Source organism: Syngnathus floridae, chromosome 10 (genome assembly GCF_059516105.1).
Source record: "Syngnathus floridae isolate MCC-2025c chromosome 10, RoL_Sflo_1.0, whole genome shotgun sequence".
Lineage (NCBI taxonomy): Eukaryota > Metazoa > Chordata > Actinopteri > Syngnathiformes > Syngnathidae > Syngnathus > Syngnathus floridae.
In genome coordinates this window covers 4325279-4349212 of record NC_142422.1, presented here as the reverse complement: position 1 = coordinate 4349212, position 23934 = coordinate 4325279, and the positions used below count along the sequence as shown (strand labels likewise).

The window sequence follows — 23934 nt, the reverse complement described above, 5'->3', positions numbered from 1 at the left end:
TCGCCATTTTTAAAAAAAATAATTTTTCAAAATAAATTCTTACTCATTTTTGCTAGCTTTGCGGGCTCGACCGGAGAAACATGTCACGTGACCGGGAAGTGCGTCTTGACCTGAATTAATTGATAGTCGATCATTTTTTTTTATTTTTTTTTATGTGCGGCTTGGCGGCTCGGTACCAAGTGACCCACGGACCGGTACCGGTCTGCAGACCGGGAGTTGGGGACCCCTGACCTAATGCATTTTTGCAATGTAGTTAAACCGGGCTAGATTATGTAAGAAAGCACAGTATTGATACCATGAACTTCACTGGGTGGCGAAACCGCCGTCCCATGGGAAGCAGTGAAATGAGAGCCCCCCCCCAACCTCAACCCGTCGCAATCCCATGTTGCTTTTTAATCACGCACACTAAAAAGCCGGAAAGCACACAAGAAAAATCTAAAGGTGCAGTTTAAATGCCTCATTCAAGCTTTTCAATTGTACTTAAATGCAAAAAAATTGAGCATCTACAGTTGAATCATCATCACATGCTGATCTGTGTTTGTGAAAAAAAAAAAAAAATACAAAAATGGGAAGGCGACTTCCACAATGGCTCTCTGTGCCAGCAAAGGTCATCAATCAGGCCAAGCAGCTCCAAAAGCACAGGAAAAGTAAACTTCTTCTTCTTTAAATGTTATCGTATGAGTTTTACGAAGAGAGCTTTCCAAGACTATTAACCAAATGACCACAAAGTAGCTTAAAGCCAATTCCGCAGCATAGAAACTCAGGTTGTGCACACTTGAAAGGAATGTGGAGGTGAAATGTCTGATACTTGCTTCACGGAGAGCGAGCAGGTGGGGGGTCGCTTTAGGCTTAGAAAAAATGTGCACAGTTGGACACTTAATCCCAGCATGTCTAGAAGCAAACTCACAATGGAAACATTAATGAACACTTGCCTGAGCCTGGGATGTGATATAAGGTTATGTAATATATGATCCCTCTTTTTTTATGAATGGAGCCCCTGGTGTAGCTTACTATTAATAAACGACTAAATAGATTGAATAAATTGATAATTAACAGATCAAGTGTTTGTGAGCACGCCTATAGTTTCAAAAAATGTTAGCTCAAAAGATAGTTTACTATTAATAAATGATTCAATCGATTGAATAGCTCAAATAAATAAATCTGGTTTGTAAATGTAAGCTAAACATATAAATAAAGGCCATGTCTCTTTAAAAAAATGTCTCTTGAGGAAGTTTGCTGAGCCCATATTGTACACTGTTGCTAACCAAAACAGCAGCACCTTTCATGAGTTGTTTTAAGGTCATTTCCACATCTGGCTCATAGCTCTAAGATTTGGGGTTTGCATCCATGTCAAGAATTTACATGTTCTTCCTGAGTATCAGAGTCTGGAGATAAGATAAAGACTGCAAATGGGGACAAGTCAAAAATGGAAAAATAACCACAGCTGTAAATCCAGCCAGACAGTTTATTATTTAATGTGATATTTTTGCACAATGGTATACAAATATAAAACTCCCTCATAATGGACGGCTTACCACAATAGTGGCCTGGCCTTTTTTTTACTGTTGAGTAATGACTACTGCTTGAAATAAAACAAAACAAACTTGAATAGCTAATTCCAACTGTCATCATGAGACTTTGTGAAAATGTTTTCAGTTGCCAGTCACATGTCGAAATAAATACGAGCCAATCGGGTTGCAGCTTCTCCGTCCTTCCTTGCTATCGCCGTGAAGATTTTGAACCGTGACTCGGATATGGTGTCAGTCAAGCAAACAGGGTTAGCTTTCCATCATTATCATTGGGTGGGAGAACAGGATGGCCTTTGTAAAAAAAATGAAAAAAAAAGCTTTAGTATCAGAGTAAAGAGAAGCCATTGTGCTTGAGAAAAGCCTCCTTATGGTTCATGTCCTCGGATCGTAACGGATCCTCAGCCAAATGCAGCCACGGGTATACATGACTGGAAAACAGTCTACTTGATGATCTCAAGTGGAAGACAAGCAAGCACTCGTGGTATGCGGCCATCGATAAGAGACGCTAATTACAATCCAGTCTACACTCTTTCACGTGATGACTCGTGAATAAATCCGAGAAAATGCTGGTGGCGAGATGAAAACAAAAATAACCACAAGAGAAGAAAACTGACTTTTGCTTTTTTTTAATCTCACAAAAAATGAATGCTTCTGCTCTTTAAAGACAGACAGAGTATTCTAGAGAGAGAAAAAAAAACCTGAATGCACAGTTGTCACGTTACAGACATGTCGAGAATATTTCACAGGTCATTTTTAGGCACTTGGAATCATAAAGCAAAGAAAAAAAAAATTCCCTTTCTGAGCAAAAATACATCTTTGGTCCAGTATTTTACAAAAATTAAAAGCCAGAGTATGAAAATAACATCAGCTTTAACGTTTGTCTCCTAAAGATTGTATTTCTATTGAAAAAAGCTCCACAAAGACTGTTTTTTTATCTTTTTAAGTTTTAAATAAGACATGATCGCTACATCTTTTTTTTTTTTTTTAAAAATGACCAGCACTCTCACGGACGTCATTTGTCGGCTCAATCGTACGTACAGCAGAACAGTATCGTTTTGTGTGTTTTGTTTCAATCGAGTCGCATTTGGCAAACTTTTTTTTGTCTGTGTTCAGTCTTCTTTCAGCGAGAAGACAATCAATCCGTCTTTTCTGGCCTCAGCTGCAGGGCAACCACGTCTGATAGGACGCGGCGCACGGCGAGGCGTGCGGCGCCTGCACGTGCGCGATGTAGTAATTGCTGAAGTTGATGTCCTGCACGTAAGGGGCCGGCTGGTAGTAACACGTGACGTTGGTCACGGTTGGGATGGCGTTCTGCTCGGCCAGCGCCTTCAACGCCAACATGGAGATGAGGCTGAGCGTCTGGCGCCGCTCGTGGCCCATCAGACACACGGTGCTCTCGTTCACCACCTGGTAGAGCGTCATCAGGCACTCGTAGCGTTTGTGCTCCATGCCGGCAAAGTGGTTGAGGAGATAAGCCTCCAGTTTCCTCTGCTGCTCGCCAATGTCGGAGAAGTCAATGAAGAAGCGCGAGCACATGTAGCGCTGCATCTGCTTCATGTCCGACTCGGAGGCCGCTCGGAAGCCCCGTATGAGGAGGTGGCAGTATTTCAGCAAACCGCCCCCTCGGATCTCTTCGGGGCTTCTGGTGGCAATGGTCCTCTGGCACAAATGATCCATGGCCTCCTGGAAGTCGCCGTACACGCTCTCGCCCACCACCGTGGGATGGAAGCTCTCCGACATGGGCGTCTCCGAGCAGCGGTCGAACAAGAGCAGCGAGTCCAAGCAAATCTGGAAGGAGTCCACGCTGAACTCAAACTGCCGCCTCAAAGTGTCCACAAATTTGAGCTCCACGTTCTTGCCCGTGTTGTTGGACAGCGAGATCAGGCTCCAGCGGTCCGCGTCGTTGCACACTTTCACCAGTTTCTGCACGTAGGCCTCCTTGAGGGTCAGCGCCGTGATGCGTTCCTTGGACACTCCGGGCGGGAGGAAATCAAAAAGGCAATCCAACACCACGTCCTTCACCAGTCGGAAGGCCTGGTCGTCCTTCAGCGACACGCCGAAAATCAAATCCAGGTCTTTGTAGCCCAGGCCGGTGTCCTGATGGAGCACGTGGCTGGCGGCCGAGCCGTTCAGCCTCACGTCTTTAACGTGCACTCCCTTGTCCTCCAGCCGTGCCCGCACCACCTAGACGGGACACAGGAAGCAAACAGGGCGTTACGGAAAGACGACATTGAAGTGAAGGCCGGATCGATACTCAAAGTCCATTTCATCTGCATCGACTCGTCAGAATGAATGCGGAGGAGGATGCCAAGCACGGAGCAGCCACCTCAGACTGTGACGCAAATATCTTTGGTGGGTAGCTGACAAGAAAACCTTTCCTCTCAGCTTGTGGGTCATTAAGGGTCAACTACGTTTCCTTTCCTCTCCTGGTGACCCGGATAACAGTTCTGGGAAAGCGGTCCACCACAAAGATGAGGATTCATATCAAGCTAGCTCAGTTGCTATCAAAATGAAAAAGCTCATCACATCATGTGAGCCTATTTATAAACTCAACTATCTTATTACAAGGAAGAGCTCATGATCCAAAGCAAATCACATCGAGTCTCATCTCTGCGGAACGAGGCAGCTCATGATCAAATCACGCCCTGAAATTCTTAATGAGTCTTCATCGCACGTATACAATCCTAATTCTCCCGCTGTGACTTTTAATGATCACATAAGATTTGAATATCTTGGGTCAGGCCACAGAAAAGAGGGGGGGGGGGGGGGGGGGGGGAATGAAAGACAAGGCAACCCCTGGAAGAGTTCTTAATGCCTCATTATGACTCAGCCCAGGAGAACGTGAACTCTGCCTGCACTGTCACATCCAGGAATGTGAACGCTCAGATTTACATTAGGCAGTGCTTCTGCAGGAGCTGCAAGTGTTCCTGGCAAAATGGTGGGAGGGGTGGGAGGGGGTGAAACCCAAGCAGAGACGACGAGACGCTTGTCTTTCCTAATATAGTAAGAGACTATTGATAAAAGTGACAGCCACAAGTTGTGTAACAAATAATTGGCTCGCTCAACAATATTTTTAGTCACACCTTCAACTCAACCTAATGAAAGAATCCACTCTTCCCACATTATTCTAAGAAGTCAATTACTTGTAACTACTCCTCACGTTATTCCCAAAACATGAATAATTTAGCTCTAGGGTGTGGGTGAAAACCAAAAAGAAAAAACACGTCGCCACTTCAGAGGATTCCAATCAGCATTTAAGCTTCCTGCAACACTTACTGGAGTGGAGCATTTATCTTTCCATAACCACAAGCATTAGCTCACGGCTTTGTGCACTCGCTGAGCTCATCATCGACGTGGGAATGAACTAAGTGCAGCGTGACTGTGAGGCTTCAGATAGACCATAAGTGGAATTTTGACTCATGAGAAGACGTTTTGCAGATAGCCAACTGTCTGTGCGGACGCCACAATGGGAGGAAAAATTGTGTAAGTCAGCCACTGGAAATGAGGGGGGCGGGGGGGGTTAGAGAGAGGTGGTGTGATTTCGATTAAAACCATCTCTGTGGTCCATACAGACTGACAACTTCTGCAAAAGATTGATTAAGCAACAGAAAGAGAAGTGAGCCTTCATGGAAGTATGCAAAAGAAGATTTCTTGGAATGTTCTATGCATACTTTTGTGAGTTAATGACATAGAAAGACAAGTTTGTCACCTAAAAAAAAAAGTTACCTGAACAATCTTTCGGGGGCTCATGGACAACGTGGGGAAGTTTCCGCGGCCGTGGATGGGCACAGCTTCTCCAAGAATGGAATCCAAACGCTGCACCTGATCCCAGGACAAAACGCAGAAACGCCGACTCTGCTTCGAGGCATCCCCGCACTCCATGCCGATCAAACAGCCCCGAGAGATACAAAAAAAATGAAGCCGAATAAATTCCTGTGGGATATTCCACTTAGTGCGTTCCGTTACTGCCAGATGGAGTTGGTGGAAGGAAGTGTTGGGTCAGCTGGTAGCAGAGAAATCCGCCCTACGTGCTCAAGCGTCGATTCATAAGGAAGTGCTCATGTGTTTCAAAGCTCCACCTTTATTAGCATACGGCGCTCTGATTGGTCGCCACGTTTGGTCATTGAGCAATGGCTCGGTGGAAACACCTCCCTATGACGTCAGTGCTGTGCATCGCTCCTCCTCCACTTGCCCTAATGCAAAAAAAATCAATTTAGCAACTTTCCACAATATACCTATAATATTAATAAAAAAACACCAAACAACACTTAGTAAATAATAAAAAAATATACATTTGACTTCTAAACCACAAAACAATCTGCCCATCTGCAAAAGTGCCTTGAGTTACTAAACTGACTTTAAATAGTTAAAACCCAAATGATGTACTGCTTATACAAATTTCAATCAAATTAAAACTACAAAAAAAGTAGCCTCAACCCTTGTCTCATAGCATATTGCTGTGTGACCCAGTTTTTTTTTAAGCTATTCAGAGTCTTGCATAGCTAAACAGTGTGAGCAAAAAAAAGCTTCAGAAGTTAAAAAAGCAAAACTACTTTCAACTTAAGCAAACTCCAAGCTCAACCTTTATTGACTCAAGGGATATTTGCAGAGCATGCCGGATGGGCGATTTTTTTTTTTAAATGTCTGTGACGCCCTGCTTCATGACCAAAGCTGCATGCCTTATAGGCGCCACATAAGAGAATGTTTAATGTGTTGCTTTGCATTTTCATTTCTCCACCCTCCATGTCAAATCACAACTCCCTGACCAGTTGAACAAGGAAGACAAGATTCATGAATCCAATCGTGATATCATTTCCATTCAACAAGTGGCAAAATGGCCACCGCTTGAGATTTTGCCGCTTACTTCATCTTCCAAAAACACAAAATTAGTCAGAATATTGTGTGTCAAAGACAGTGAAAGAGATATAATGAAACTGAAAGGAGTTTGTTGTAATTATGTTAAATGCTGAATCAATTAAAACACAGTCTTAATGCACTCAGCCATGTATGCTTTAAGTTTGAATAAGTGCCTCATTTGATTATGCGATTATTAAACCAGCATAAAATTCCCCCCAAAAAAAACTCTTCAATGAAAACGGAAATCGGAATAGGTTGAGAAGGAATTGACTTAATTTAGAAGAAACGGAATGAAAGATTAAGAACCTTTTTCCTAAAGCTAACCTAATATGTCTTCATTCTTTTTCCGTTGGCAGCTTTAAGTTCCTCTCATTAGCGTTTGCTTAATCTCTTTCCAACGCACAGGCACAAAAAGGTAAATTTGATCTTTCTAAGTGAATCCTTCAGGAAGACAAAATGAACGCATCAGCAGTTTGGAAACACCAATGAAGGTCGTTTTAGGCTGTTGTGAGCTGAAAAGATTTAGTCAATGTTTGAATACATTGTTTGGGTTAATCATATAAAAGTCTGCGTTCGTGTCTATAAAACGTGTGAAAGGTGATACGGTAAAATTTATTGAAATGGAGAAGCTGAGAGTGTTTGCACTATGATGGGTTGCAAATAAAACGTGACTTGGCACCACTCCCTGATCATTGCTTTACTCATAATTGGGTTTATGATGAAAACGCTCCACAGAATTGACCTTTAAGCTTCTCTTTTTTTTTTCCCAAATCCCCTCTCTGTCTTACATACTTATCCTGGATTTTAAATTGCATTGATTCATGCCCGGAGAGAAGCCAAGATGAAATCCCCTTAATGATAATTCCAACATAAAGGCAGACATTAGTCACAATGGCAAACATTACTCGTTTTGTTCACAGGGGGGGTTAAGTGTAACTGCATATTGAATTTAAAAAAAAAAAAATGGTGCCCATATCAGTCCACAGAGCTCATAAGTGCACCTGTAAAATGTTTACGAGGGAGTGAAGTTCATTTTAGGATTGAGCGCCGCTGGCTTTTAGTGACGCTGCAATAAAATAGATACACAGAAAAACATGCTCTTAAGCACTTGAGCGCACACGTACGTCATAAGGACGGGACTTTTTTAGTCCCCATGGAAGATTTTGCTCCTAATCCTGACAACATCGCTACGTCACCATGGCAACAGCATCCATCTGTGTCATTCGGACAGATGTGTTGTCGTTCTGACGGTCACGGCAGGTGCCGGCGCAAGACGGCCACTGCGTCACGACGCTATAAATAACACACGCTGTGGCAGCTGCGCATCCTGGGAAACAAAACGCACATTTCACCTGAATGTGAAACACTTGGTGAGAACACAAAGACGGTAGATAAATATTAAGCCACTTGACATTATCAGGTTTCTTCACTGTCCCATGGCAGAATGAGTCAGGACACGCTTTTTCATTGACCATGCTTTTGAACATTTGCCCACGTACACACTTAAGATTTAAGTCAATAGAAGCCATGTTTGGTCATGAGCGGGAAATGGGTGTCAACAGCCGCGACTGGGAAATAACAAGTGGAACACTAAAAATGACGTGTGTTTTCTTTTTTTTAATTGTTATTATTGTTTAGCTCCATTTGTGAAACAGTTTGAACGCTGCACTCTCCTTCACATTCATGCCATACCGTTTAATAAGTTTGACATTTAGGTAAATACTCTGACGTCTGCTAATCATGACGTTCGCCAAGAGCAGAGCAGGGCTCAGTTTGTTATGAACTAAAAGCGTGAAATGGTTAGACTCATCCTTAAAAATTGCCTCCATCATATTAATGTTTGATTATTGGTTCATTGCAGAATTGGAAGAACATTTAGGAATAAACATATTAGAAAAACAGACCACTTGTTTTATTATTTCGAGTTGCGAAACAACAAACATAGCCTACAATTTGATTTGTCCAATTCAACTAATAAAGGTACACTATAAGATATTCTACAGCTTGTTCTTTTTTAATCTAAAATAAAATATTGCTGATGAAAATCATTTAGAACTAAGTTAAATTTTATTTAAATTTTATTAAAATAATATTTTAACAGGGTTAAACAGAATGCTAATGACTTAGCTATACAATAAAAGAAAAAATATGATATTATCATCTCTTTTTCTGATAATGTGAATAACAGGGTTGAATCTGTTTGAGTGGCTCACTTTATTTTGGCTGAAAACAATGGAAAAGATAAAAAAACAAAGAGGAGGCTTTTACCTATTGTTAAAGCAATTAGCTCGAGGATGACATTCCTGCTGTCGTGTTGCTCGTTTTTTTTCCCCTGATATCGATATCAGGCCTGCATCTGTATTGAGAGACAAAAATGACCAGTATTTAAAATATGTCTTCTTGTATTTCTTTTAGGGGTGCTCAATGGCTATTTTCAATATTTTAGTATTACTTGTATTACAGCTACAAATGCATTTTGTCTCAGTACAACTGTAATTACATAAGTGTATGTTTCTGTATTTAGCACATGGGGTCCAATGTTGGAAGAAAAAACATTTTTCATGGGAATAAAATGTTAGTACTATCAGAAAAACTTGTTGGGTTAAGAAAATATAGCATTACATGGCAACGCCATAGTAGCACAACAAATAAGTTTTTAAATCTTTATTACCTACAGATTGTATTTACAACAGAGACAGATTAATTTTGGACCACATGGATGTGGCACAGGCCTGTTCTAAAAATAACTCACCAGTGATTGGACTTTGCAATTTCAAAGGAACATTGATCAATAAATGTTCAATCAATCATGATTTGAAAATGTAAACAGATGAAGAGATTTATGGAAACAAAGTGTTGCATACTGATATTTATTGGTTTCCTACCTTGTTAAGTCATTATTGATAATAATTTATTGGCATGACTCATGAAGAGGCTCAGTGTCACAATGAATGAAGATAATTAGCAACAGTTAATTAAAGGCAACAATAAAGTCATCAGAGTAAAAAAAATAATCAGAGAAGCATGTAAACTTTTTGTGCAATGATTCTGAATCTATGTATTTGTGGTTTTGTCAATAATAATGATAATATTTGTATTGTAGTCATATATTTCATAATATTTAGGATTTTCTTAGCTATAAATGACAACGCATGGTAAAATCCATATTGCACAAGGTTTCATTATTCAACCTTAAGAAAATTAAAACATTTTAAAAGCCTGATGTGCTATAAAAAAAAGTAATACATACAATTAGGGACTCATAAAGCCATCCAAAATGAAAATTTTACAATGACCGGTTATAATATCATTTGAGAAGCGAGTATCAAACTGGAGCCCTCAGTTTCAAAAAAGGTCGGTGACCCCCTGCACGAATTGAATCGCACGAGTGACACTGGATCTCGTGTTTATCCCTGAGTTGACATCCTGCCTGATCCATGACACTGTGGGTCTAGTAGGCGCGGTGAGGTTGTTCCTATTTCAACACACCCTAAGCAAATTGGCCTTTTAACTACCTGCTAAAATATTGGAAAATTCTCAAGCACAGCCACACTAATTTTGTGTCTTTCCGTCATATTGTTTATGTCACAAAGAAACAACTTTTTAGTCATACACAACCTGTTGTTGAACAATTGTCACCAACGTCACACACGGAAGTAATTAAGTCTCACCACACGGCACGTACATGTTATACACGAAGAACGAGTCTTAGTTATAATCGGCATTTGCTTTGACCTGTAACCAAAGCAGATGCTTTAATTACCCTATATTTAGTTTTACACTGTGACGCTCTTTCCACTGTGTTTGGAAAGATACTGATCCAAGTTTGTTTAGTAGTGGCTTCAGTCATGGCACCTGTTCTGCAAAAGCAGGTTGACTTGACCACTCGGCCGGGGACATCCGGACCTATGCCTGCTGTCTTATCACGGCAGAAAAGGTGTGATAAGAGCTCCGTTTACTTTTACGGGTTGCCCCAGAAGACAAATCTATGAGAGAGTGGAGAGAGCTTGCGCAAGCAGGCCACGCTGCTGACGTCAAGAGTGGCTGCTTGATTAATTACAGAAGTGCTCGGTGGAGTTTTCACAACGGAGTGAATATAGCTTTGGGTTTTGCCAAAGCAGCACAGTTAGATAAAAAAACAAAAAACAAACATCATTTAAAAAAAAAAAAAAAAAAAAAAGACTTAGGTTTTGCTGGCCTTATTTTTTTTAGTTAATTAATTAGATTTGTTCTATATTTATTTAAGATATATTTTGTTATAATACTAAGTGTTGCTTTTAATGACATCATCATTTTGAACATAGCCAATGCTCACTCAAAATAGTTCAAACATTGTTGCTTAATTTTTTTTCCCAGACTAAAGAATGACATTTACAACAATGAAAGGAATTTTGTGTCTTAAAATATGCTCACACAAATAATAGCGTAAGAGTGCAGCGTGAGGTAATTCCAAACATATTGGCAACGAGAAATCGGAATTAGAATTTCGAATTCAATATCAGTCAGAGTGAGGAACAAGCAAACGCATCCATTGCAGCCTTTACAATTTGAAAATGAAATTTTGATGAATACATTTATAATTTCATTCGCCATGGACTTTTTAAATTTAATATCTGAAGTGATTTTATATTTTTAGTCACAGTCGTGACTTGGTGACTCAGGATGAGAGTCGTTATTGCATAGCTGAAATGCTCCAAAGCTCAACAGTCAAATATAGCATTGGACTATTATGTAACAGTGGTTCATTTTACGCAAGAGGAAAAAAAAAAAACTTTGGCTATAGGCTGCAACTACTGAGAAAAATGAAAAAATGCAAACAGTGGCCTAGCGAGATAAGAAATTCCTTTAGAAGTTGTGATAAAATAGACAATAAATCAACTGTGCAGCTTTCATACGGCACATCAGAGAAGTGAGGGGATGTTGGCGGTGCGTCAGGCGCATATTTTATCCGTGTGAAATGTCTCTTTACTTCCCCCTGAAAGCCAAAAAGCTCAAGCACACATGTGGATGCATGCATGAGTTATAGAGGAGGCTGTGTTAAAGACAGGAATGTATAGCCTCACTCATAAAACTCCTTTTTTGCTCGCTCTCTTTGGCTTGGGAGCTTCTTACTTGGACAGATTCCTTAACGGGAGCTCAAATCATACCATCCAGCCGTCTCATAATGACCCTTAATGTAGCCGTATAACTGTTTATACTCTCAAATCCGACACTAAAAAAAAACAAACCCCATGTTGCTTTACTTTTCACTCGACGTGCCTCCGTCTGTGACCCCGCCAGACGGTTATCCACAAAATACAGACACCGGGGCCAAGAATATCACAAAAATGTAAAAATACAATATACAACTTCTGCCATTTTTCCAACACGTGACTCATATGAAAAACTTCCACAAGTGGAGCGATGGGTCCTTTCAAACCTCTGTAGAGTTTACCAGATGTGAGAAGGGAACCCCTATTTAGCAGGGAGCTCCGGTTTCATTCCCAGAAACCCCGCACCCCGCTGCCCTCCCGACGCCAGGAGCAGAACTCCCGGCCCGAGCAACACACGGGAGCCGCTCAAATCAGTGGGATGTTTCCAGATAAATTCCCTTAGAAGCCGTATCTGTTAAGATCATCCCAACGCAGGTTGACTTTATGATTTTAGGAGCAAAAGCACATTTTTTCCAACCTCAGACTTTAAACAGCGTGCCAAAAAATACAGCAGTATGCGCTGTTTGTATGCTTCCATTGCCTGTGTTCACACCCACAACAGCGCAAACCCCCATGACGAAAATCACAAAAGAATGAAAACTCCACCCATGCAAACAGTTAGACTGTGTTTTGGACTTGACTTGCTCGCGTTAGATAGGTTTAATCATAGTATGTCCTCGGGTGTCTTCAAACTTGTAAACGTGACAATTAGTCTCTGTCGTGTTTGGTGACGTGGTGTTTACGAAGCGTGGAGTAGAGAAAGAGAAGGAGATAATTGCCTCAAGAGATTTGAAAATAATTGTGCTGCTGTTAAGGCTACAAAAACGCTATCTTGTTGCTATTCGTTAGCTCATTTGTGGCTTTTCCTGCTATGTGTTAGCATTAAGCTAGCAGACGTTCGGGTAAAGTTATGTGTTAAATACGCAATTTTATTTTATATTTAGTCTAACAGTAAACATAAGGATGCCATCTCAAATTTTGGCTTAAAATCAGAGAGAAAAATCGACCAAACGTCTCGTAAAATCGTATCGATTTGGTCACTTTTATCTCAGGACGTTGCTGTGTTTCAAATTAGATGAGAGAAGCAGTTATTTTTCGTTTGTTAAGAAGATTCATGCGTTGTGGGGCAGGTTTGACTTTCACGAGCAACAAGGAAAAAAGGCACACATGGCCAAAAGCTGCTGTGAGTTACAAGCAGCGAAGCTTTCAAACGCAGCTGGAGGTCAGACGCCCGACGTCATGTTTCAGAGTGAGAAAAAAATATATACACACACATTTTTTTACTGTACGCTTCCTTTTTTTTGTGTGTGTGACAGATGTAGTAACTTTCTGCCATTTTTCTGTCTTTTGGAACATTACCCTGGCAAACAATATAGCGTGCAGTAAGTCAAATAAGCGTTATGTCTGGTCATGCCCTTACAGTGACTCAGCATTCATCGGCTATCTGTCGGTCATCGTGTCTTTTTTCCCCTGCTGCTCTGATTTTATTGTCATTGCTACATAAACCTGAGCCACTTCCAAGTGTCTGAAGTCCGACGGCCTTTATTGGTCATTGCATAACCGCAAATCAGGTGTTTACCATTGAAGGATTCCTGCACTATGTCACAGCCAGCACTGTAAATAACATTCAATTTACAAAAAAAAAAATACACTCTAGAATGCGCATTAAAAACCACACTACAACTTGACTCACAATATTTTGAGGATACTTTGTAAGAGCTCATTAAAAGGTTCATTATGATACAATGAGGTAAAGCAGAAGTGTAAATTGTGGTCGGATTATCAAACTTTGTACCCTAATAGTCTAGTATTAGTGATATATTAATTAGAGGGAGTCTTTTATGTGTACTATAAAACGCATTTTGCTGCCTAATCTTTTTTTTATTATTTTTTTTATACTGCTTGGCCTCATTACAGTTGCAAGCGAGCTGGGGCCTCTCCGAGCTGGGCAAGAGGTGGGGCAAACGTTAGAGAGGTCACTAGGCAACCACGGTGCACATATAGACAAACAACCTTTCACATTATGGACAAATGGGAGTCTTCAATGAACCGAACATGCACACGGTGGTTCTGATGTGGGTAAGGCAAGATTGAATCTCTTTCAACTGTGAGGCAGAAGCAAACCACTGAACACATTACAATTGTATATTGTGCAGAATTAAATGATGCTTGATATATAAAAATACTGCCATCATATATTAAAAAAAAATCAATTGACAAAATAATTCAAGTGGAGGTTAAAAAAAGGTTGCATTTTTTGTCATGCAGCTTTTTCTTTTCCCGTGCGTTTGGTGACCTAGCCCTGCCCTCTCTGAACCGAAAGAACAAACAAAAATCGCATTGACGTTGTCATTGTTTGAACACCAATAATCTCTGGAGTGCTTGTACCCGTCAAGTATGAAGTTACACAACCGAGTAAATCTTTTGTCAGTTGCCTTTTCCCGAAAATGAAACTGGAAGAGAGCGAGGGAGCGTTTGGAGTGTATTTTCGAACGCGCCATAATTAGGGTACAGGGATCTTAGTTGCGAGTCCGAGCTTTACTATTCCTGGTCTCAGTTTATGTAAATTTCCCACAATTTTTTTTTTCTTCTTTATGATGCATTTTTGAATGGTGCGACTTGTGTTGAACACAAAACATTTTTGAGCCACCCATGAAGTTGGATCAATTTCACCCAGAGCCAAACCAAACAGTTAATTCTATACACCAACATGAGAGTCATTTACATTCCCTAGCTGCACATGACACAAACCCCCACACACATACCTAATTATCGTGCATGCAAATCAGGAACGCCTTCTCGCACTCGAACTCGGAAGGTCGCATTGCTAAACGCACATTTATTCTGACTGTAGTCAAAACAAAATGGAGGCCAAAAAAACACATCTTTGATAGCAGACAATTTGTTCTCACAGAGAGGCAGCATGTTATTTTGGTCATACAGCAACGCGGGATTGCGAAAAGTTATCCGCCAAGAGAAAGTTAGCCACGGAGTTCCGTAGTGTCTCGTTTCAGCGGTAGGGGCGCATACTTGGCTGCTAGCTATCAATTCCTTCCACTCAGATTTAACGACTAGCTGTGTTGCGTCAGAGATACTTGACACTTTCGATAAGCAGCACAAAGTGATGTCGGCTAACTTTAGGTGTGAGTCACTTTTTTTGCTACTGCGCAAATGACAACGGCTCGCTAAAGCGGAGCCATCACATTGAGTTGTTTCTTGGAAGAGATGCTAAGTTTTATGGGTTAGAGAAAAATGCTTTCAACAGTGTACAGACAAACCAATAATTGAGTCATATATCACTGTTCATACTTTCTTCCAATTTAAGTCTGCCAAAGTTTGTTGGATGGCTGAAATATCATCCTGAGTGATTATCTTTTGGTGTGCTCACCGCCTTCGATAATGGCCGACGATCGTAGATGCTAAATATCTTGAGTAGCCTATTTATGATCTTGTTGTGTGTGGTCAACACTGAGTTCAGCAACGGAATTCTTAGCTGTGACGTGAAAACAGTCAATAAAGATGTTTCCGATGTCACCGTTGTCGGAAACAAATAGAGAAGCAACTGATTGTGTTTGTGGTTTGCTTGTATAACGAGTCTCATAAATTAGTCACCACAATAATCTGACGAGGAGTTTGTAAACACATTGAAGTTAACAGATACAATAAAACCAAACCTGGCCTCCTCTATGATCTTATTTTTAAGTATTTTCTGCCAGTCTCGATGATTTTTTTTTTTTAATCTACATATCTATCTATGCTGCCTCTCACAGGTAGGTCTTGGTACTACAATAAAACATTTTGTCTGGGTGAGGAGACGAAGGAATTGTTGGTGGTGAAATCTTCACGTGTGTGGCGTGCCATGTTGGTTATCTCGAGTACATCACGCACACGCGATTTGTGTGTGGGATCTCTCAAATTTTAAAAATCCTATATCACCCGACATGAAGTAAAAAGAAAAAAAAGTTTATGCAAACAAACAGCTTTTGCTATAGTGCTAATAACACCTAGATGCCATCTCCATATGCAACAATGATAAAGCTCTTTTTAAGATTTAAGATTTTACAGTCTTAAAGTTTTAACAATTCTTAGTTTTCAGTGAAATCGCTCAAATTGGAATCCCAGCACACTTTCAAGAAATGTGTGCCTCTCAGGACTCACAAAAACTTGACATGTGACTTACATACTTTGCATGTCCCTGCAGTTGTGGAATGCAGTACAGTCGGTTACATCCAACATGCAATTAGTCTCACGATTGATGAAGGTATACCATTTTAACATTACAATCAACTTATCTCAGCTCCCTTCACCTGCCAATCACAAGGCATGTGAGTATCATCGTGACACTCGAATCCCCAGGCAATATTGTTACAGTATTAATCAAATCATATGTGGTAAAGTTTAATTAGTTTAATAGTTTCACTCAACAGAGCTAGCCAAACTAGCACTGAGCTACATTTAGCAAATAAATTCTAATATTTCTTCTCAGCACATGAGGATGTTTAGATTTCTCTTGTCCAATCAGATTTCAGAATTTAGTATATGTTGTCATGACTTTGTAATTTATTCACTTTTGATTAAATAAATATTAATTCTGAACTGTTCCGGGTCATATGCGTGACACATGCTTGTTGTACAACATTTTTGTTTTTGTTATGATGATTGATGACTATAATTGCATCTGTATTATGAAATGGATTAAGTTAGGTAAATCCCCAAGTGGATCCCCGGGTACTAAAACCGCAGGCTCGCTGATTAAAACTGAATATTATAATATTTTGTCTGCAAAGGCAGATCTGGTGTTGGATTTAATTACAGTGTGCAGCTGTAACCAATGTTTTGAGTTCAGTCACCAAAAAAAAAAAGTGTAAGAGACTAAAATTGCGTCGACAGTGACAATCATCGCCCGTCCCTTAGAATTTTAGAACTTAAGAAGCAGAGCTCAGCACTTATCCACCCTCCAAGTCTCGTCTGAGCTCTTCTTTTATATATATAAAAAAAATCTATTTTAATTTTAAGCACACCCTCTTATTCTGCAAGCTGGCCACTGGTCCAGCTGACTGGGTGGCCTTTTTTGTCTCGGCTACTCCGCTTGAGGTTAAAGAGCACGAAATCCCATCGGCGGAGCAAAGAAATCTTCTCCGGCCACGCCAAGTCACTGAGCCTTTGCAGCCTTCGCGTCGAAACCTTCTATTTGTATTGTCAAGTTAGATCAAGTTATCGCCGATCCTCTTGCAAATCATTTGTGCTCGTGCTGGCGACTTCAAAATACAACACAGCTGCTGAGTCTGTGAAACTTTTCCCTCTGCATGGGAGCAAGCCAAAGTCTGCTCATCTGTTTTAACTTTGACTGTGATATATCGCTTGCCAAACGGGCAAGACTTACCCGTAGAGTCTTTTGAAGTGCAATGGTCGTATAACAAATGAATCCATGAACGTTATCACATTTCAAATCCAGGTTCTTAAAGTCCAGTAAGGATTTGATATATAGAATAGGACTGGGCCACAAAGCTGCTTTGAATGGTCTAGCATGTAAATAGTTGATTGTATGAAATGTCAATTTTTATTTATGGACCAGTTTACCCAGCTTCTATTCAAATGACAAATCTTGGATACACCTGACAGTTGGCTGGAAATTTGACCAACGGTCATTATCCTCAGCCTCCACGCAAATTTTTCTTTGCTTCTCAAGAAGGGTAATTACAGGCTGAAAAGTTACTTAGAAGCATAACTGGGCACAGCATAAACACTGGGACATGAGCAGTGCCAAGCAAAACCAGTTGTGCCATTGAAACATGGTGTTCTTTTTTAGATGGCAACTCCCAAAAGTCAAATTCTCATCTACAGCGACTGCATCTGTTCTGGCGATGGGGATGACCATGAGATGTTGCACACATTGTATCTGAGCAACAAACACACACACATTCCTCACCTGCCTTCCAGTGTAGCTTTGGCTCGCCTGTCGTCCATATTGTGAGATCACATTCACACGCACTTTGAAGAACACGTGCGCTCAACATGCGCCTTCTCATTGTTTCCATGAACCCAACTATCGCTGATTTACTGTCACCACAATTGGGGAAAAATCATTCTGGGAAAGGAAGAACAAAGAGAAGCAACACTCGTCAACGTGATTGTTTTATTAACAGCTCCACTGTCACATTTTAAGTCAAAAACCTATGTGCAGCTTTAATGCCCATTTACATAATTTAAAACAAAATAGTCATAAAGGCCTTTTGGTCAACTTGTACTATATTACTTAAGAATTGCTGTCTAAGGAGATTGCACAATCCTTGTGCACATTCCGCCCCCTAGTGGCGAAAACTAAAGCTTGTTTTATGTGAGAGATCACATTTTTCTATCAATTTGGGGTTGCAGGTGAACTGGAATCTATTGACATTTGAATACGCAACCAATAACACTCACATACACAGCCATGAACAATTTAGAGTTTTCAATGACGCTAACATGTATCAGGCAAAAGTAAAGATCATGCAGAAAGGTCGGAATCAAGGTTGAAAAACCTCAGGACTGTGATGCAGACGTGCTAGCCGGTACAAGTAGAAACTACAAAGACATTAAAATGACGAAGTGACGCGATACTGCCTAGATTCCAAACATAACTTGGCCTATAAACCATCGAAACCTTTAACCACAAACAAATGCCGTCAAAAAGCCCCGAGGCGAAGGAAACCCCGGCTTTTTTTTTTTATTTTAATTTCCCTCTGGGGCCCAGCAGTATGGTTTGCTTTGATTTAATTTTAATACATATTCAATGCAATAAGTTATGCTTTCAAAAAATATAATCTTGTGGTCATAAACAGGCAAAATATAGAACAGATGAGAAAACAACAAATCATACCGATTTAAAAAAAAAACTGCATCTTGCTCTCTGATTTTTTTTTTTTTTTTTTTAGCAGTCCACATAAAAGCAGGGGTTCCCAAATACTGAGCAGCAAACTAGCTGTGAGCAGACCTTTGGGACTAAAAAAAATAAAATCAGGCCTAATATTAGTACTGTGATATCCTGCCCTTGGTCCATCACAACCCATAAATTTAATCGATTACTTTTTGCCAAAGTTGGGAACACCTGATGGGAAAAAAATCCTTTCAAGGGAGCGATTCCTGAAACAAATTGCTTATTTTCTCCTTCTGTCATCCACAAACTGACATTTGTTCACAGGTTTCGAAAGCGGTTTGCATAAGATGCGAGCAGGAAACTAAACACTGCGGCTGACCTGATTCTATGGCTTGAGGCTTCTGGACTGTGAAAAGTGCAAAGGAGTGTTAAACGTTCACTTGTTGTGCTTGGAGTCGAAAACAGAAGTAGGAGCACTTGTGGAGAAAAAAAAGCTCCCTTAAGGTTACGGGAAAAACCGAACGTCGGGCGGCTCGCCGAGAACCGGCGCGGCTCGACCGAGCGAGGGCGAAGGAAACGCCAAACGGAACGCCGGGTTGATGGAGTGCATCGAGTCGCTCGTGCTGCTCCTGGAGAAGGGAGAGCATGGGGTGCTGGCCTCGGGCTGGCGCGAGCACCTGGTCTCTGTCTCTGCCGGGGCACTTGGAACCTCCGGGCCCAGAGGGGTGGTCTTTGGGGTGCCGGGAAGGCAGAGACCGTAAAAGGCGGAGGAGTGGAGCATCCTCTCGAGCACGTCTTTGGTGCTTTGTGTGCACTATGTGTAGAGGAAGAAGAGAAAGCTCGAGTGAGGAGCAGACCAGAAAAAGAATAAAGTGTCGTTCTCAGTTAGCGGTTAGCTTGGCTGGCATCCAGCACTATGAATTTCAGGCTGTCTGCTGAGACGCACAGAGGAAAAGTTAAATGCAGACAGAGCACGCAGAAGGCAACCATACGGAACAAGGTGAGGATGGATGTGAAGCTGTAACTCTCGGGGGGCGGGGGGGGGACAAGTACATGTTTGCTGACAGCACCATGCACACGCAAGTAAGATGTGACATAGACAAGATTTCATCCGAATCAAGAGAGGACAGGAAGTGTCATGGCAACAAACGCGGCCATCATCCAGCTCCCGGCATGGGTGAGTGGAAGTTGAAGGAGAACGAATGGCAGTGAAGCATGCGCACTCACGTTAGTGAACAAATTCCAAAGCAGTCACAAAAATCGGAGCAAAAACAAACTCTGCGGCACGTCATGGAGGAAAGAAAAGTGATCGATCCTCTTGCTTACCATCCAGCATTATACGCTGCATTGTTTTTTCAGGCTGTGCAGGACAAAGAAAAATCCTGACAGGTCTCCTCCTGCCGAGTGGAATGGATACAGCACAACAGTGAATATTAAAAGGAGATCGTTTGGGTGGCTCGGACAAAAGTCATCGGAAACGGAGCGGAGTGGAAAATATGGATCTCGCGGTGACAAATTATCGCACGTTTTGGAAGACTTTTGACAAGATATTGGAGTATGTGTGTGTCAAGGGGATTGATGTTAGGCAAGAGTCAAGTTTTAATTCCTTCCATGGAAAAATCATCCATCCACACCTTCTTGTAACCTCACATTGTACGCACACCAAGAAGAATTCCTTGGCAAGATAAATCCCTGTTGATTGGTTAGTTCATAATGACTTTGGCTAATGAAGGAACTAAGGGAGCAAAAATACATTTCAAGACCAACGGCCAAAATACAAAAAAAAAAAGTTTAAAAAAATATATATATTTTGTTATTCTAAAATGTTCCATACGTTGAACTATATAATGAACATGAATGGCAGAGAGGGAAAAAAATAAAATTGATATATTTTGTGCATTGTATGCAGGCTGTCGACTCATCAAAATGGAGACTCCCTAAAAAGTCAAACCACCACTGTAGTCAAATATCAGAACCAGAACACGTTTTATCACATAAAACACACTACTGGCCTTTAAATGCACTCCCGCTTTCTTCCCAACAACCACCAAACAATGAATAACATGAAACTAACAAGAACAATTATTTTTGAGCTGTATGGAAAGTCTGCTTCGTCACTAACTCAAATACAATCTGTTACTTTTTTTCATTTTGACCAACTTTAAAGGAAATCTCATTTTTATAGCTTATGTAGGTCAGCGCCATCAGGGCCAGCATTATTCATTCATTCTGCTTTCACATTTTTATTTTTTCATTACGTTCCATCTGTCAGCGGCTACCAACGACCGACTTGAAGGAGACAATACATTGTACGAACAAAAGGGAGTGGAGAAGCTAATGGGGACATTAAAAAAAAAACTTCGGAAGGGTGTGGGAAGACCATAATGTGGTTGAACCTACCATGTTTGTGTCATTCTTGGCTGCGAAGGAAGGCAGCTCCATCTCTGAGACAGGCGCAGCGGGGGAGGACTCCTCCGGTGTCAGGAAGCCGCGCCTGTCAATCAAGCTGCAGAACACAAAAGATGACATCAGCGTTGTGCCGGAATCGACAAGTTCAACCAGTCGGCAAAACACACCTCGTACGGCCATACGTGCAAAGTATTCGCATGAGAACAACAGTTGATTGATTGATTGATTGCAATGTGCCACCTACACAGCTGCTTTTTTTTTTTTTTTTATTCATTTAAGGCTCTGAGTTGCAGTATATTCTGGAAACCTCTCTAGCTAGCATCATGATTTATTCACAACATTAATTGTTAATATATATAATTTGTTGACACACCTCGGTGGCATGGGCCCACATAATGTCACGCAGCAGTTGGCGAAGATGCTGTTATAAGTGTACGGATTCCCAGATTCCTCGGCGCCCCTTTTACTTGACCAGGACCCTTTAATCTATAAAATGAATGTAGAAAGTTATTCTATTGACAAAAAAAAAATCTGTTGAATTGTGTTATATAGTGCCAACTTACATCTTCATTTGTAGTAAGGTTGGAGGCTACTAGGTAGGTATGGAAGCCTGAGAGGCCCAAAATAGACCAGATAGAGAAAAAACAAATGACCAGCTCCACTATGGTATAAAAGCAAAGTCAAGGAATAACATCACTATTATATAATTGTAAAAAAAAAAAAAGTGCTGTTGAATTGTTGTGGATTTGAAACGATGCAGACTATAAAGCAAAACTACTGATCCTTTTGCTTTAAAGCCATCTGCTACACTGTGTACTAACTAACGCTGATCCTATTAAGCACTGGCTTAGACTGGAAAACGGCTCGACAGCCTGTGATCAAGATTGCATGCATTTCCAAGACAGTTGGAGGAGACCCAAAAAAAGAAAAGTTGGCAAATTAAAAAGGATATCTGGCAGGACTCTCTTGGATGGCTTGGATGAGGCTTTTACCCGATTGAGAACCTGCATTAAAAAGGGAGAAGACTGTTATAAAAACTCAGATGTGTCAATGAAGCTTAAGCGTGCCAAACTTACGCAAGGTAATGTGTGCTATGACACAGCCAAATATAAAAGATGTCAGAAAAGACAGGGAGATGATGAAACTGTAGAAAAAGCGGTAATTGCGCTTGCCCACACAGTTCCCCACCCACGGGCAGTGATGATCAAACCTCTCTGGAAGAAAAACATACCAAACACACATGAAAACATTTTCACTTTACTAACAGGTTGGTTGTGTAACTCAGACTAATAAAGGGTGCAAAATAAACAGTTCGGTGACTGCAGAGTAAATTTACCGAAATAAATTTATCTGGTAAATTATGGAAATATTCAGAATACAGTATGTGCCAATTTGAGTTGTCATATTTAAACTAATATTAAAAACTCAATTTAAGATGCCTGTTACAGACTAACCTGTTTTTCCCCTAGTTCATGTAAATTATCATATTCTTCTCCTTTTCCAACCTGGTGTACTTTTATACATTTCATGAAATAATCAATTATGTGAAGCGTGGTGGAATACATTTGCAACTTTCCATCTTATCCTTACCCACACAGTTGTCACAGAGGCTGCAGTGTGAGGTCCGAGGGGGGCGAAACATTTTACACGTGAAGCAGTACTTGAGTTTGACCACCTGCTGGTTAATGAGGATCTCCTTGGTCCGTGGCGGAGGACGATATGATGAGGATCCTGAGGTATCTTAAAAGAGAACATTCGGAGGCAAATGTGGACTTGCTGTACTTTTCCAATAATGACACAAGCGTAAGCTGCTTAAGTTTGGGAGTGGAGTTCCTCACAGAATTCCATCCCCATATGGCAAAGCTCTTTCACCCCATCTGTTGGTGCAATGGATGTATCTTACCTATCTGCTTCTCGATGTCTGCAGCTTCATCTAAAGTGGCCCTGGGTAGGATGCCTGGGTCTGTGAAGCTGGTTCTCAGCAAGGAGAGGACCACAAACACACAAAGCACCCCACCGATCACCGGGATGAAGACTGTCAGATGCTCCACGAGGAATGGACAACTAGAAATAAAAAGTGCATGAATGTTTTAAATCAAACATTTGACACGTGTACACCAACAAGTGGTCGTCATGAAATAATAATTTGACACTTACTCGAATGCAAAGAAAAGGCCACATGTGACAACAATAAGCCCCAATGTCAGAGGCAGGACGCCGCTCTGTCTGGCCACGATGACCCGTCCATCACAAAAAAATCGGTTCTTCCCCGGGAACACTTCCCATTTTCTCCGCAGACGCTCCGTTTTCTTGTCGGTGTGATTCTGAACTGAAGCGGGTGCCACCGACAGCGCCAGCGGATCGATTTGCTGGTACTCACAGTTTCTCATCCTGTAAATAGAATTGCCCGTCGTCGCTGTTCGGATATTGATAAATAAGTCAGCAACGATATCGCAGAAGGGCTTTCAAACGAAAACGAGCTCAGTCATGGCAAAAAAAAGAAAAGGGGGGCTTGTTGGGGTTAGCATCCCCCAATGATGTGTCTCGTCCTCAATGCTAACATTAGCTAGCGGACCTGCTATCGTAAATGACTTTTACGACATAAAACCGCTTCCCAGTCCAACCAAGCCCCGTTAACATTTTTATAAATTAAACCACAAATGTACACTACGGTTATTAAAGATTTCATGCCAATAGTAGTCAGAAAGGAAACGCCGACGAGCTTAGCGACCAGCTTGATGCTTCAGCCTGCAGTGCAGTTCGCTTTTCTCTTTCCGTCGACAATGACGTCACGACTCAGCGCCGTTAATGCCTATTAATAATATTTCTTGAAATATTTTTTTTTAAGTATTAGAAGGCCAGGTACGCCAGTGTTTTCTTACGATTCAGAAGCTAAAGAGGAAATTAAAATTTGTAAGGAAACAGCTACTGCCCATCATATTGGGGTATCTTGATGGTGTAAAAGAGCACAAAAATGTGAGATGAGTTTTTACTATGTTATACAAAATATGTAATAAGTAAATAAAAAATAATAAATAAATAATAAAATAAGTAAATAAAAGTGAACTGTAACCATAGTTATTCGAAATGC

The 23934-nt window shown here is 40.9% G+C and overlaps 2 protein-coding genes across 4 annotated transcripts; both read right to left on the bottom strand.

Annotated features, from left to right (window-relative positions):
• Positions 1–1451: 1451 nt before the first annotated feature.
• On the bottom strand, positions 1452–23614 carry zdhhc18a (zDHHC palmitoyltransferase 18a). Of its 3 annotated transcripts, none has more exons than XR_015860683.1 (10): positions 23001–23614; positions 22747–22907; positions 22434–22583; positions 21920–22057; positions 21796–21847; positions 21407–21509; positions 21217–21329; positions 20835–20940; positions 17508–17666; positions 1452–1820 (listed from the first exon to the last, which is right to left on the bottom strand). XR_015860683.1 is itself a non-coding variant. In XM_088386287.1 (10 exons), exons 1-9 carry the CDS (start codon positions 23231–23233, stop codon positions 19790–19792), a joined length of 1098 nt encoding a protein of 365 aa, XP_088242413.1. In that variant the 5' UTR covers positions 23234–23614; the 3' UTR covers positions 19100–19248; positions 19761–19789. The 3 variants fall into 3 exon arrangements, 2 of the variants coding, with proteins under 2 accessions (XP_088242412.1, XP_088242413.1); XM_088386287.1 differs by lacking the exons at positions 1452–1820; positions 17508–17666 and adding exons at positions 19100–19248; positions 19761–19831; XM_088386286.1 differs by lacking the exons at positions 1452–1820; positions 17508–17666 and adding an exon at positions 17701–19248.
• tent5ba (terminal nucleotidyltransferase 5ba) lies at positions 2140–5415 on the bottom strand. Its single transcript, XM_088386291.1, has 2 exons — positions 5256–5415; positions 2140–3713 (listed from the first exon to the last, which is right to left on the bottom strand). The coding sequence occupies exons 1-2, from the start codon at positions 5409–5411 to the stop codon at positions 2685–2687; spliced, it is 1185 nt and encodes a 394-aa protein (XP_088242417.1). The 5' UTR covers positions 5412–5415; the 3' UTR covers positions 2140–2684.
• Positions 23615–23934: the final 320 nt, after the last annotated feature.

What these genes read in the sequence shown, in the direction of transcription:
- tent5ba (XM_088386291.1), bottom strand. Translation starts at nt 5,411, where the DNA reads ATGGAGTGCGGGGATGCCTCGAAGCAGAGTCGGCGTTTCTGCGTTTTG. An exon ending in GCCCCCGAAAGATTGTTCAG is followed by an intron (nt 3,714 to 5,255) that starts GTAACTTTTTTT and finishes TGTCCCGTCTAG; the next exon opens with GTGGTGCGGGCACGGCTGGA.
- zdhhc18a (XM_088386286.1), bottom strand. Translation starts at nt 23,233, where the DNA reads ATGAGAAACTGTGAGTACCAGCAAATCGATCCGCTGGCGCTGTCGGTG. An exon ending in ATCCAAGAGAGTCCTGCCAG is followed by an intron (nt 21,510 to 21,795) that starts ATATCCTTTTTA and finishes TTGCTTTTATAC; the next exon opens with CATAGTGGAGCTGGTCATTT. An exon ending in ACCTTACTACAAATGAAGAT is followed by an intron (nt 21,330 to 21,406) that starts GTAAGTTGGCAC and finishes TTCATTTTATAG; the next exon opens with ATTAAAGGGTCCTGGTCAAG.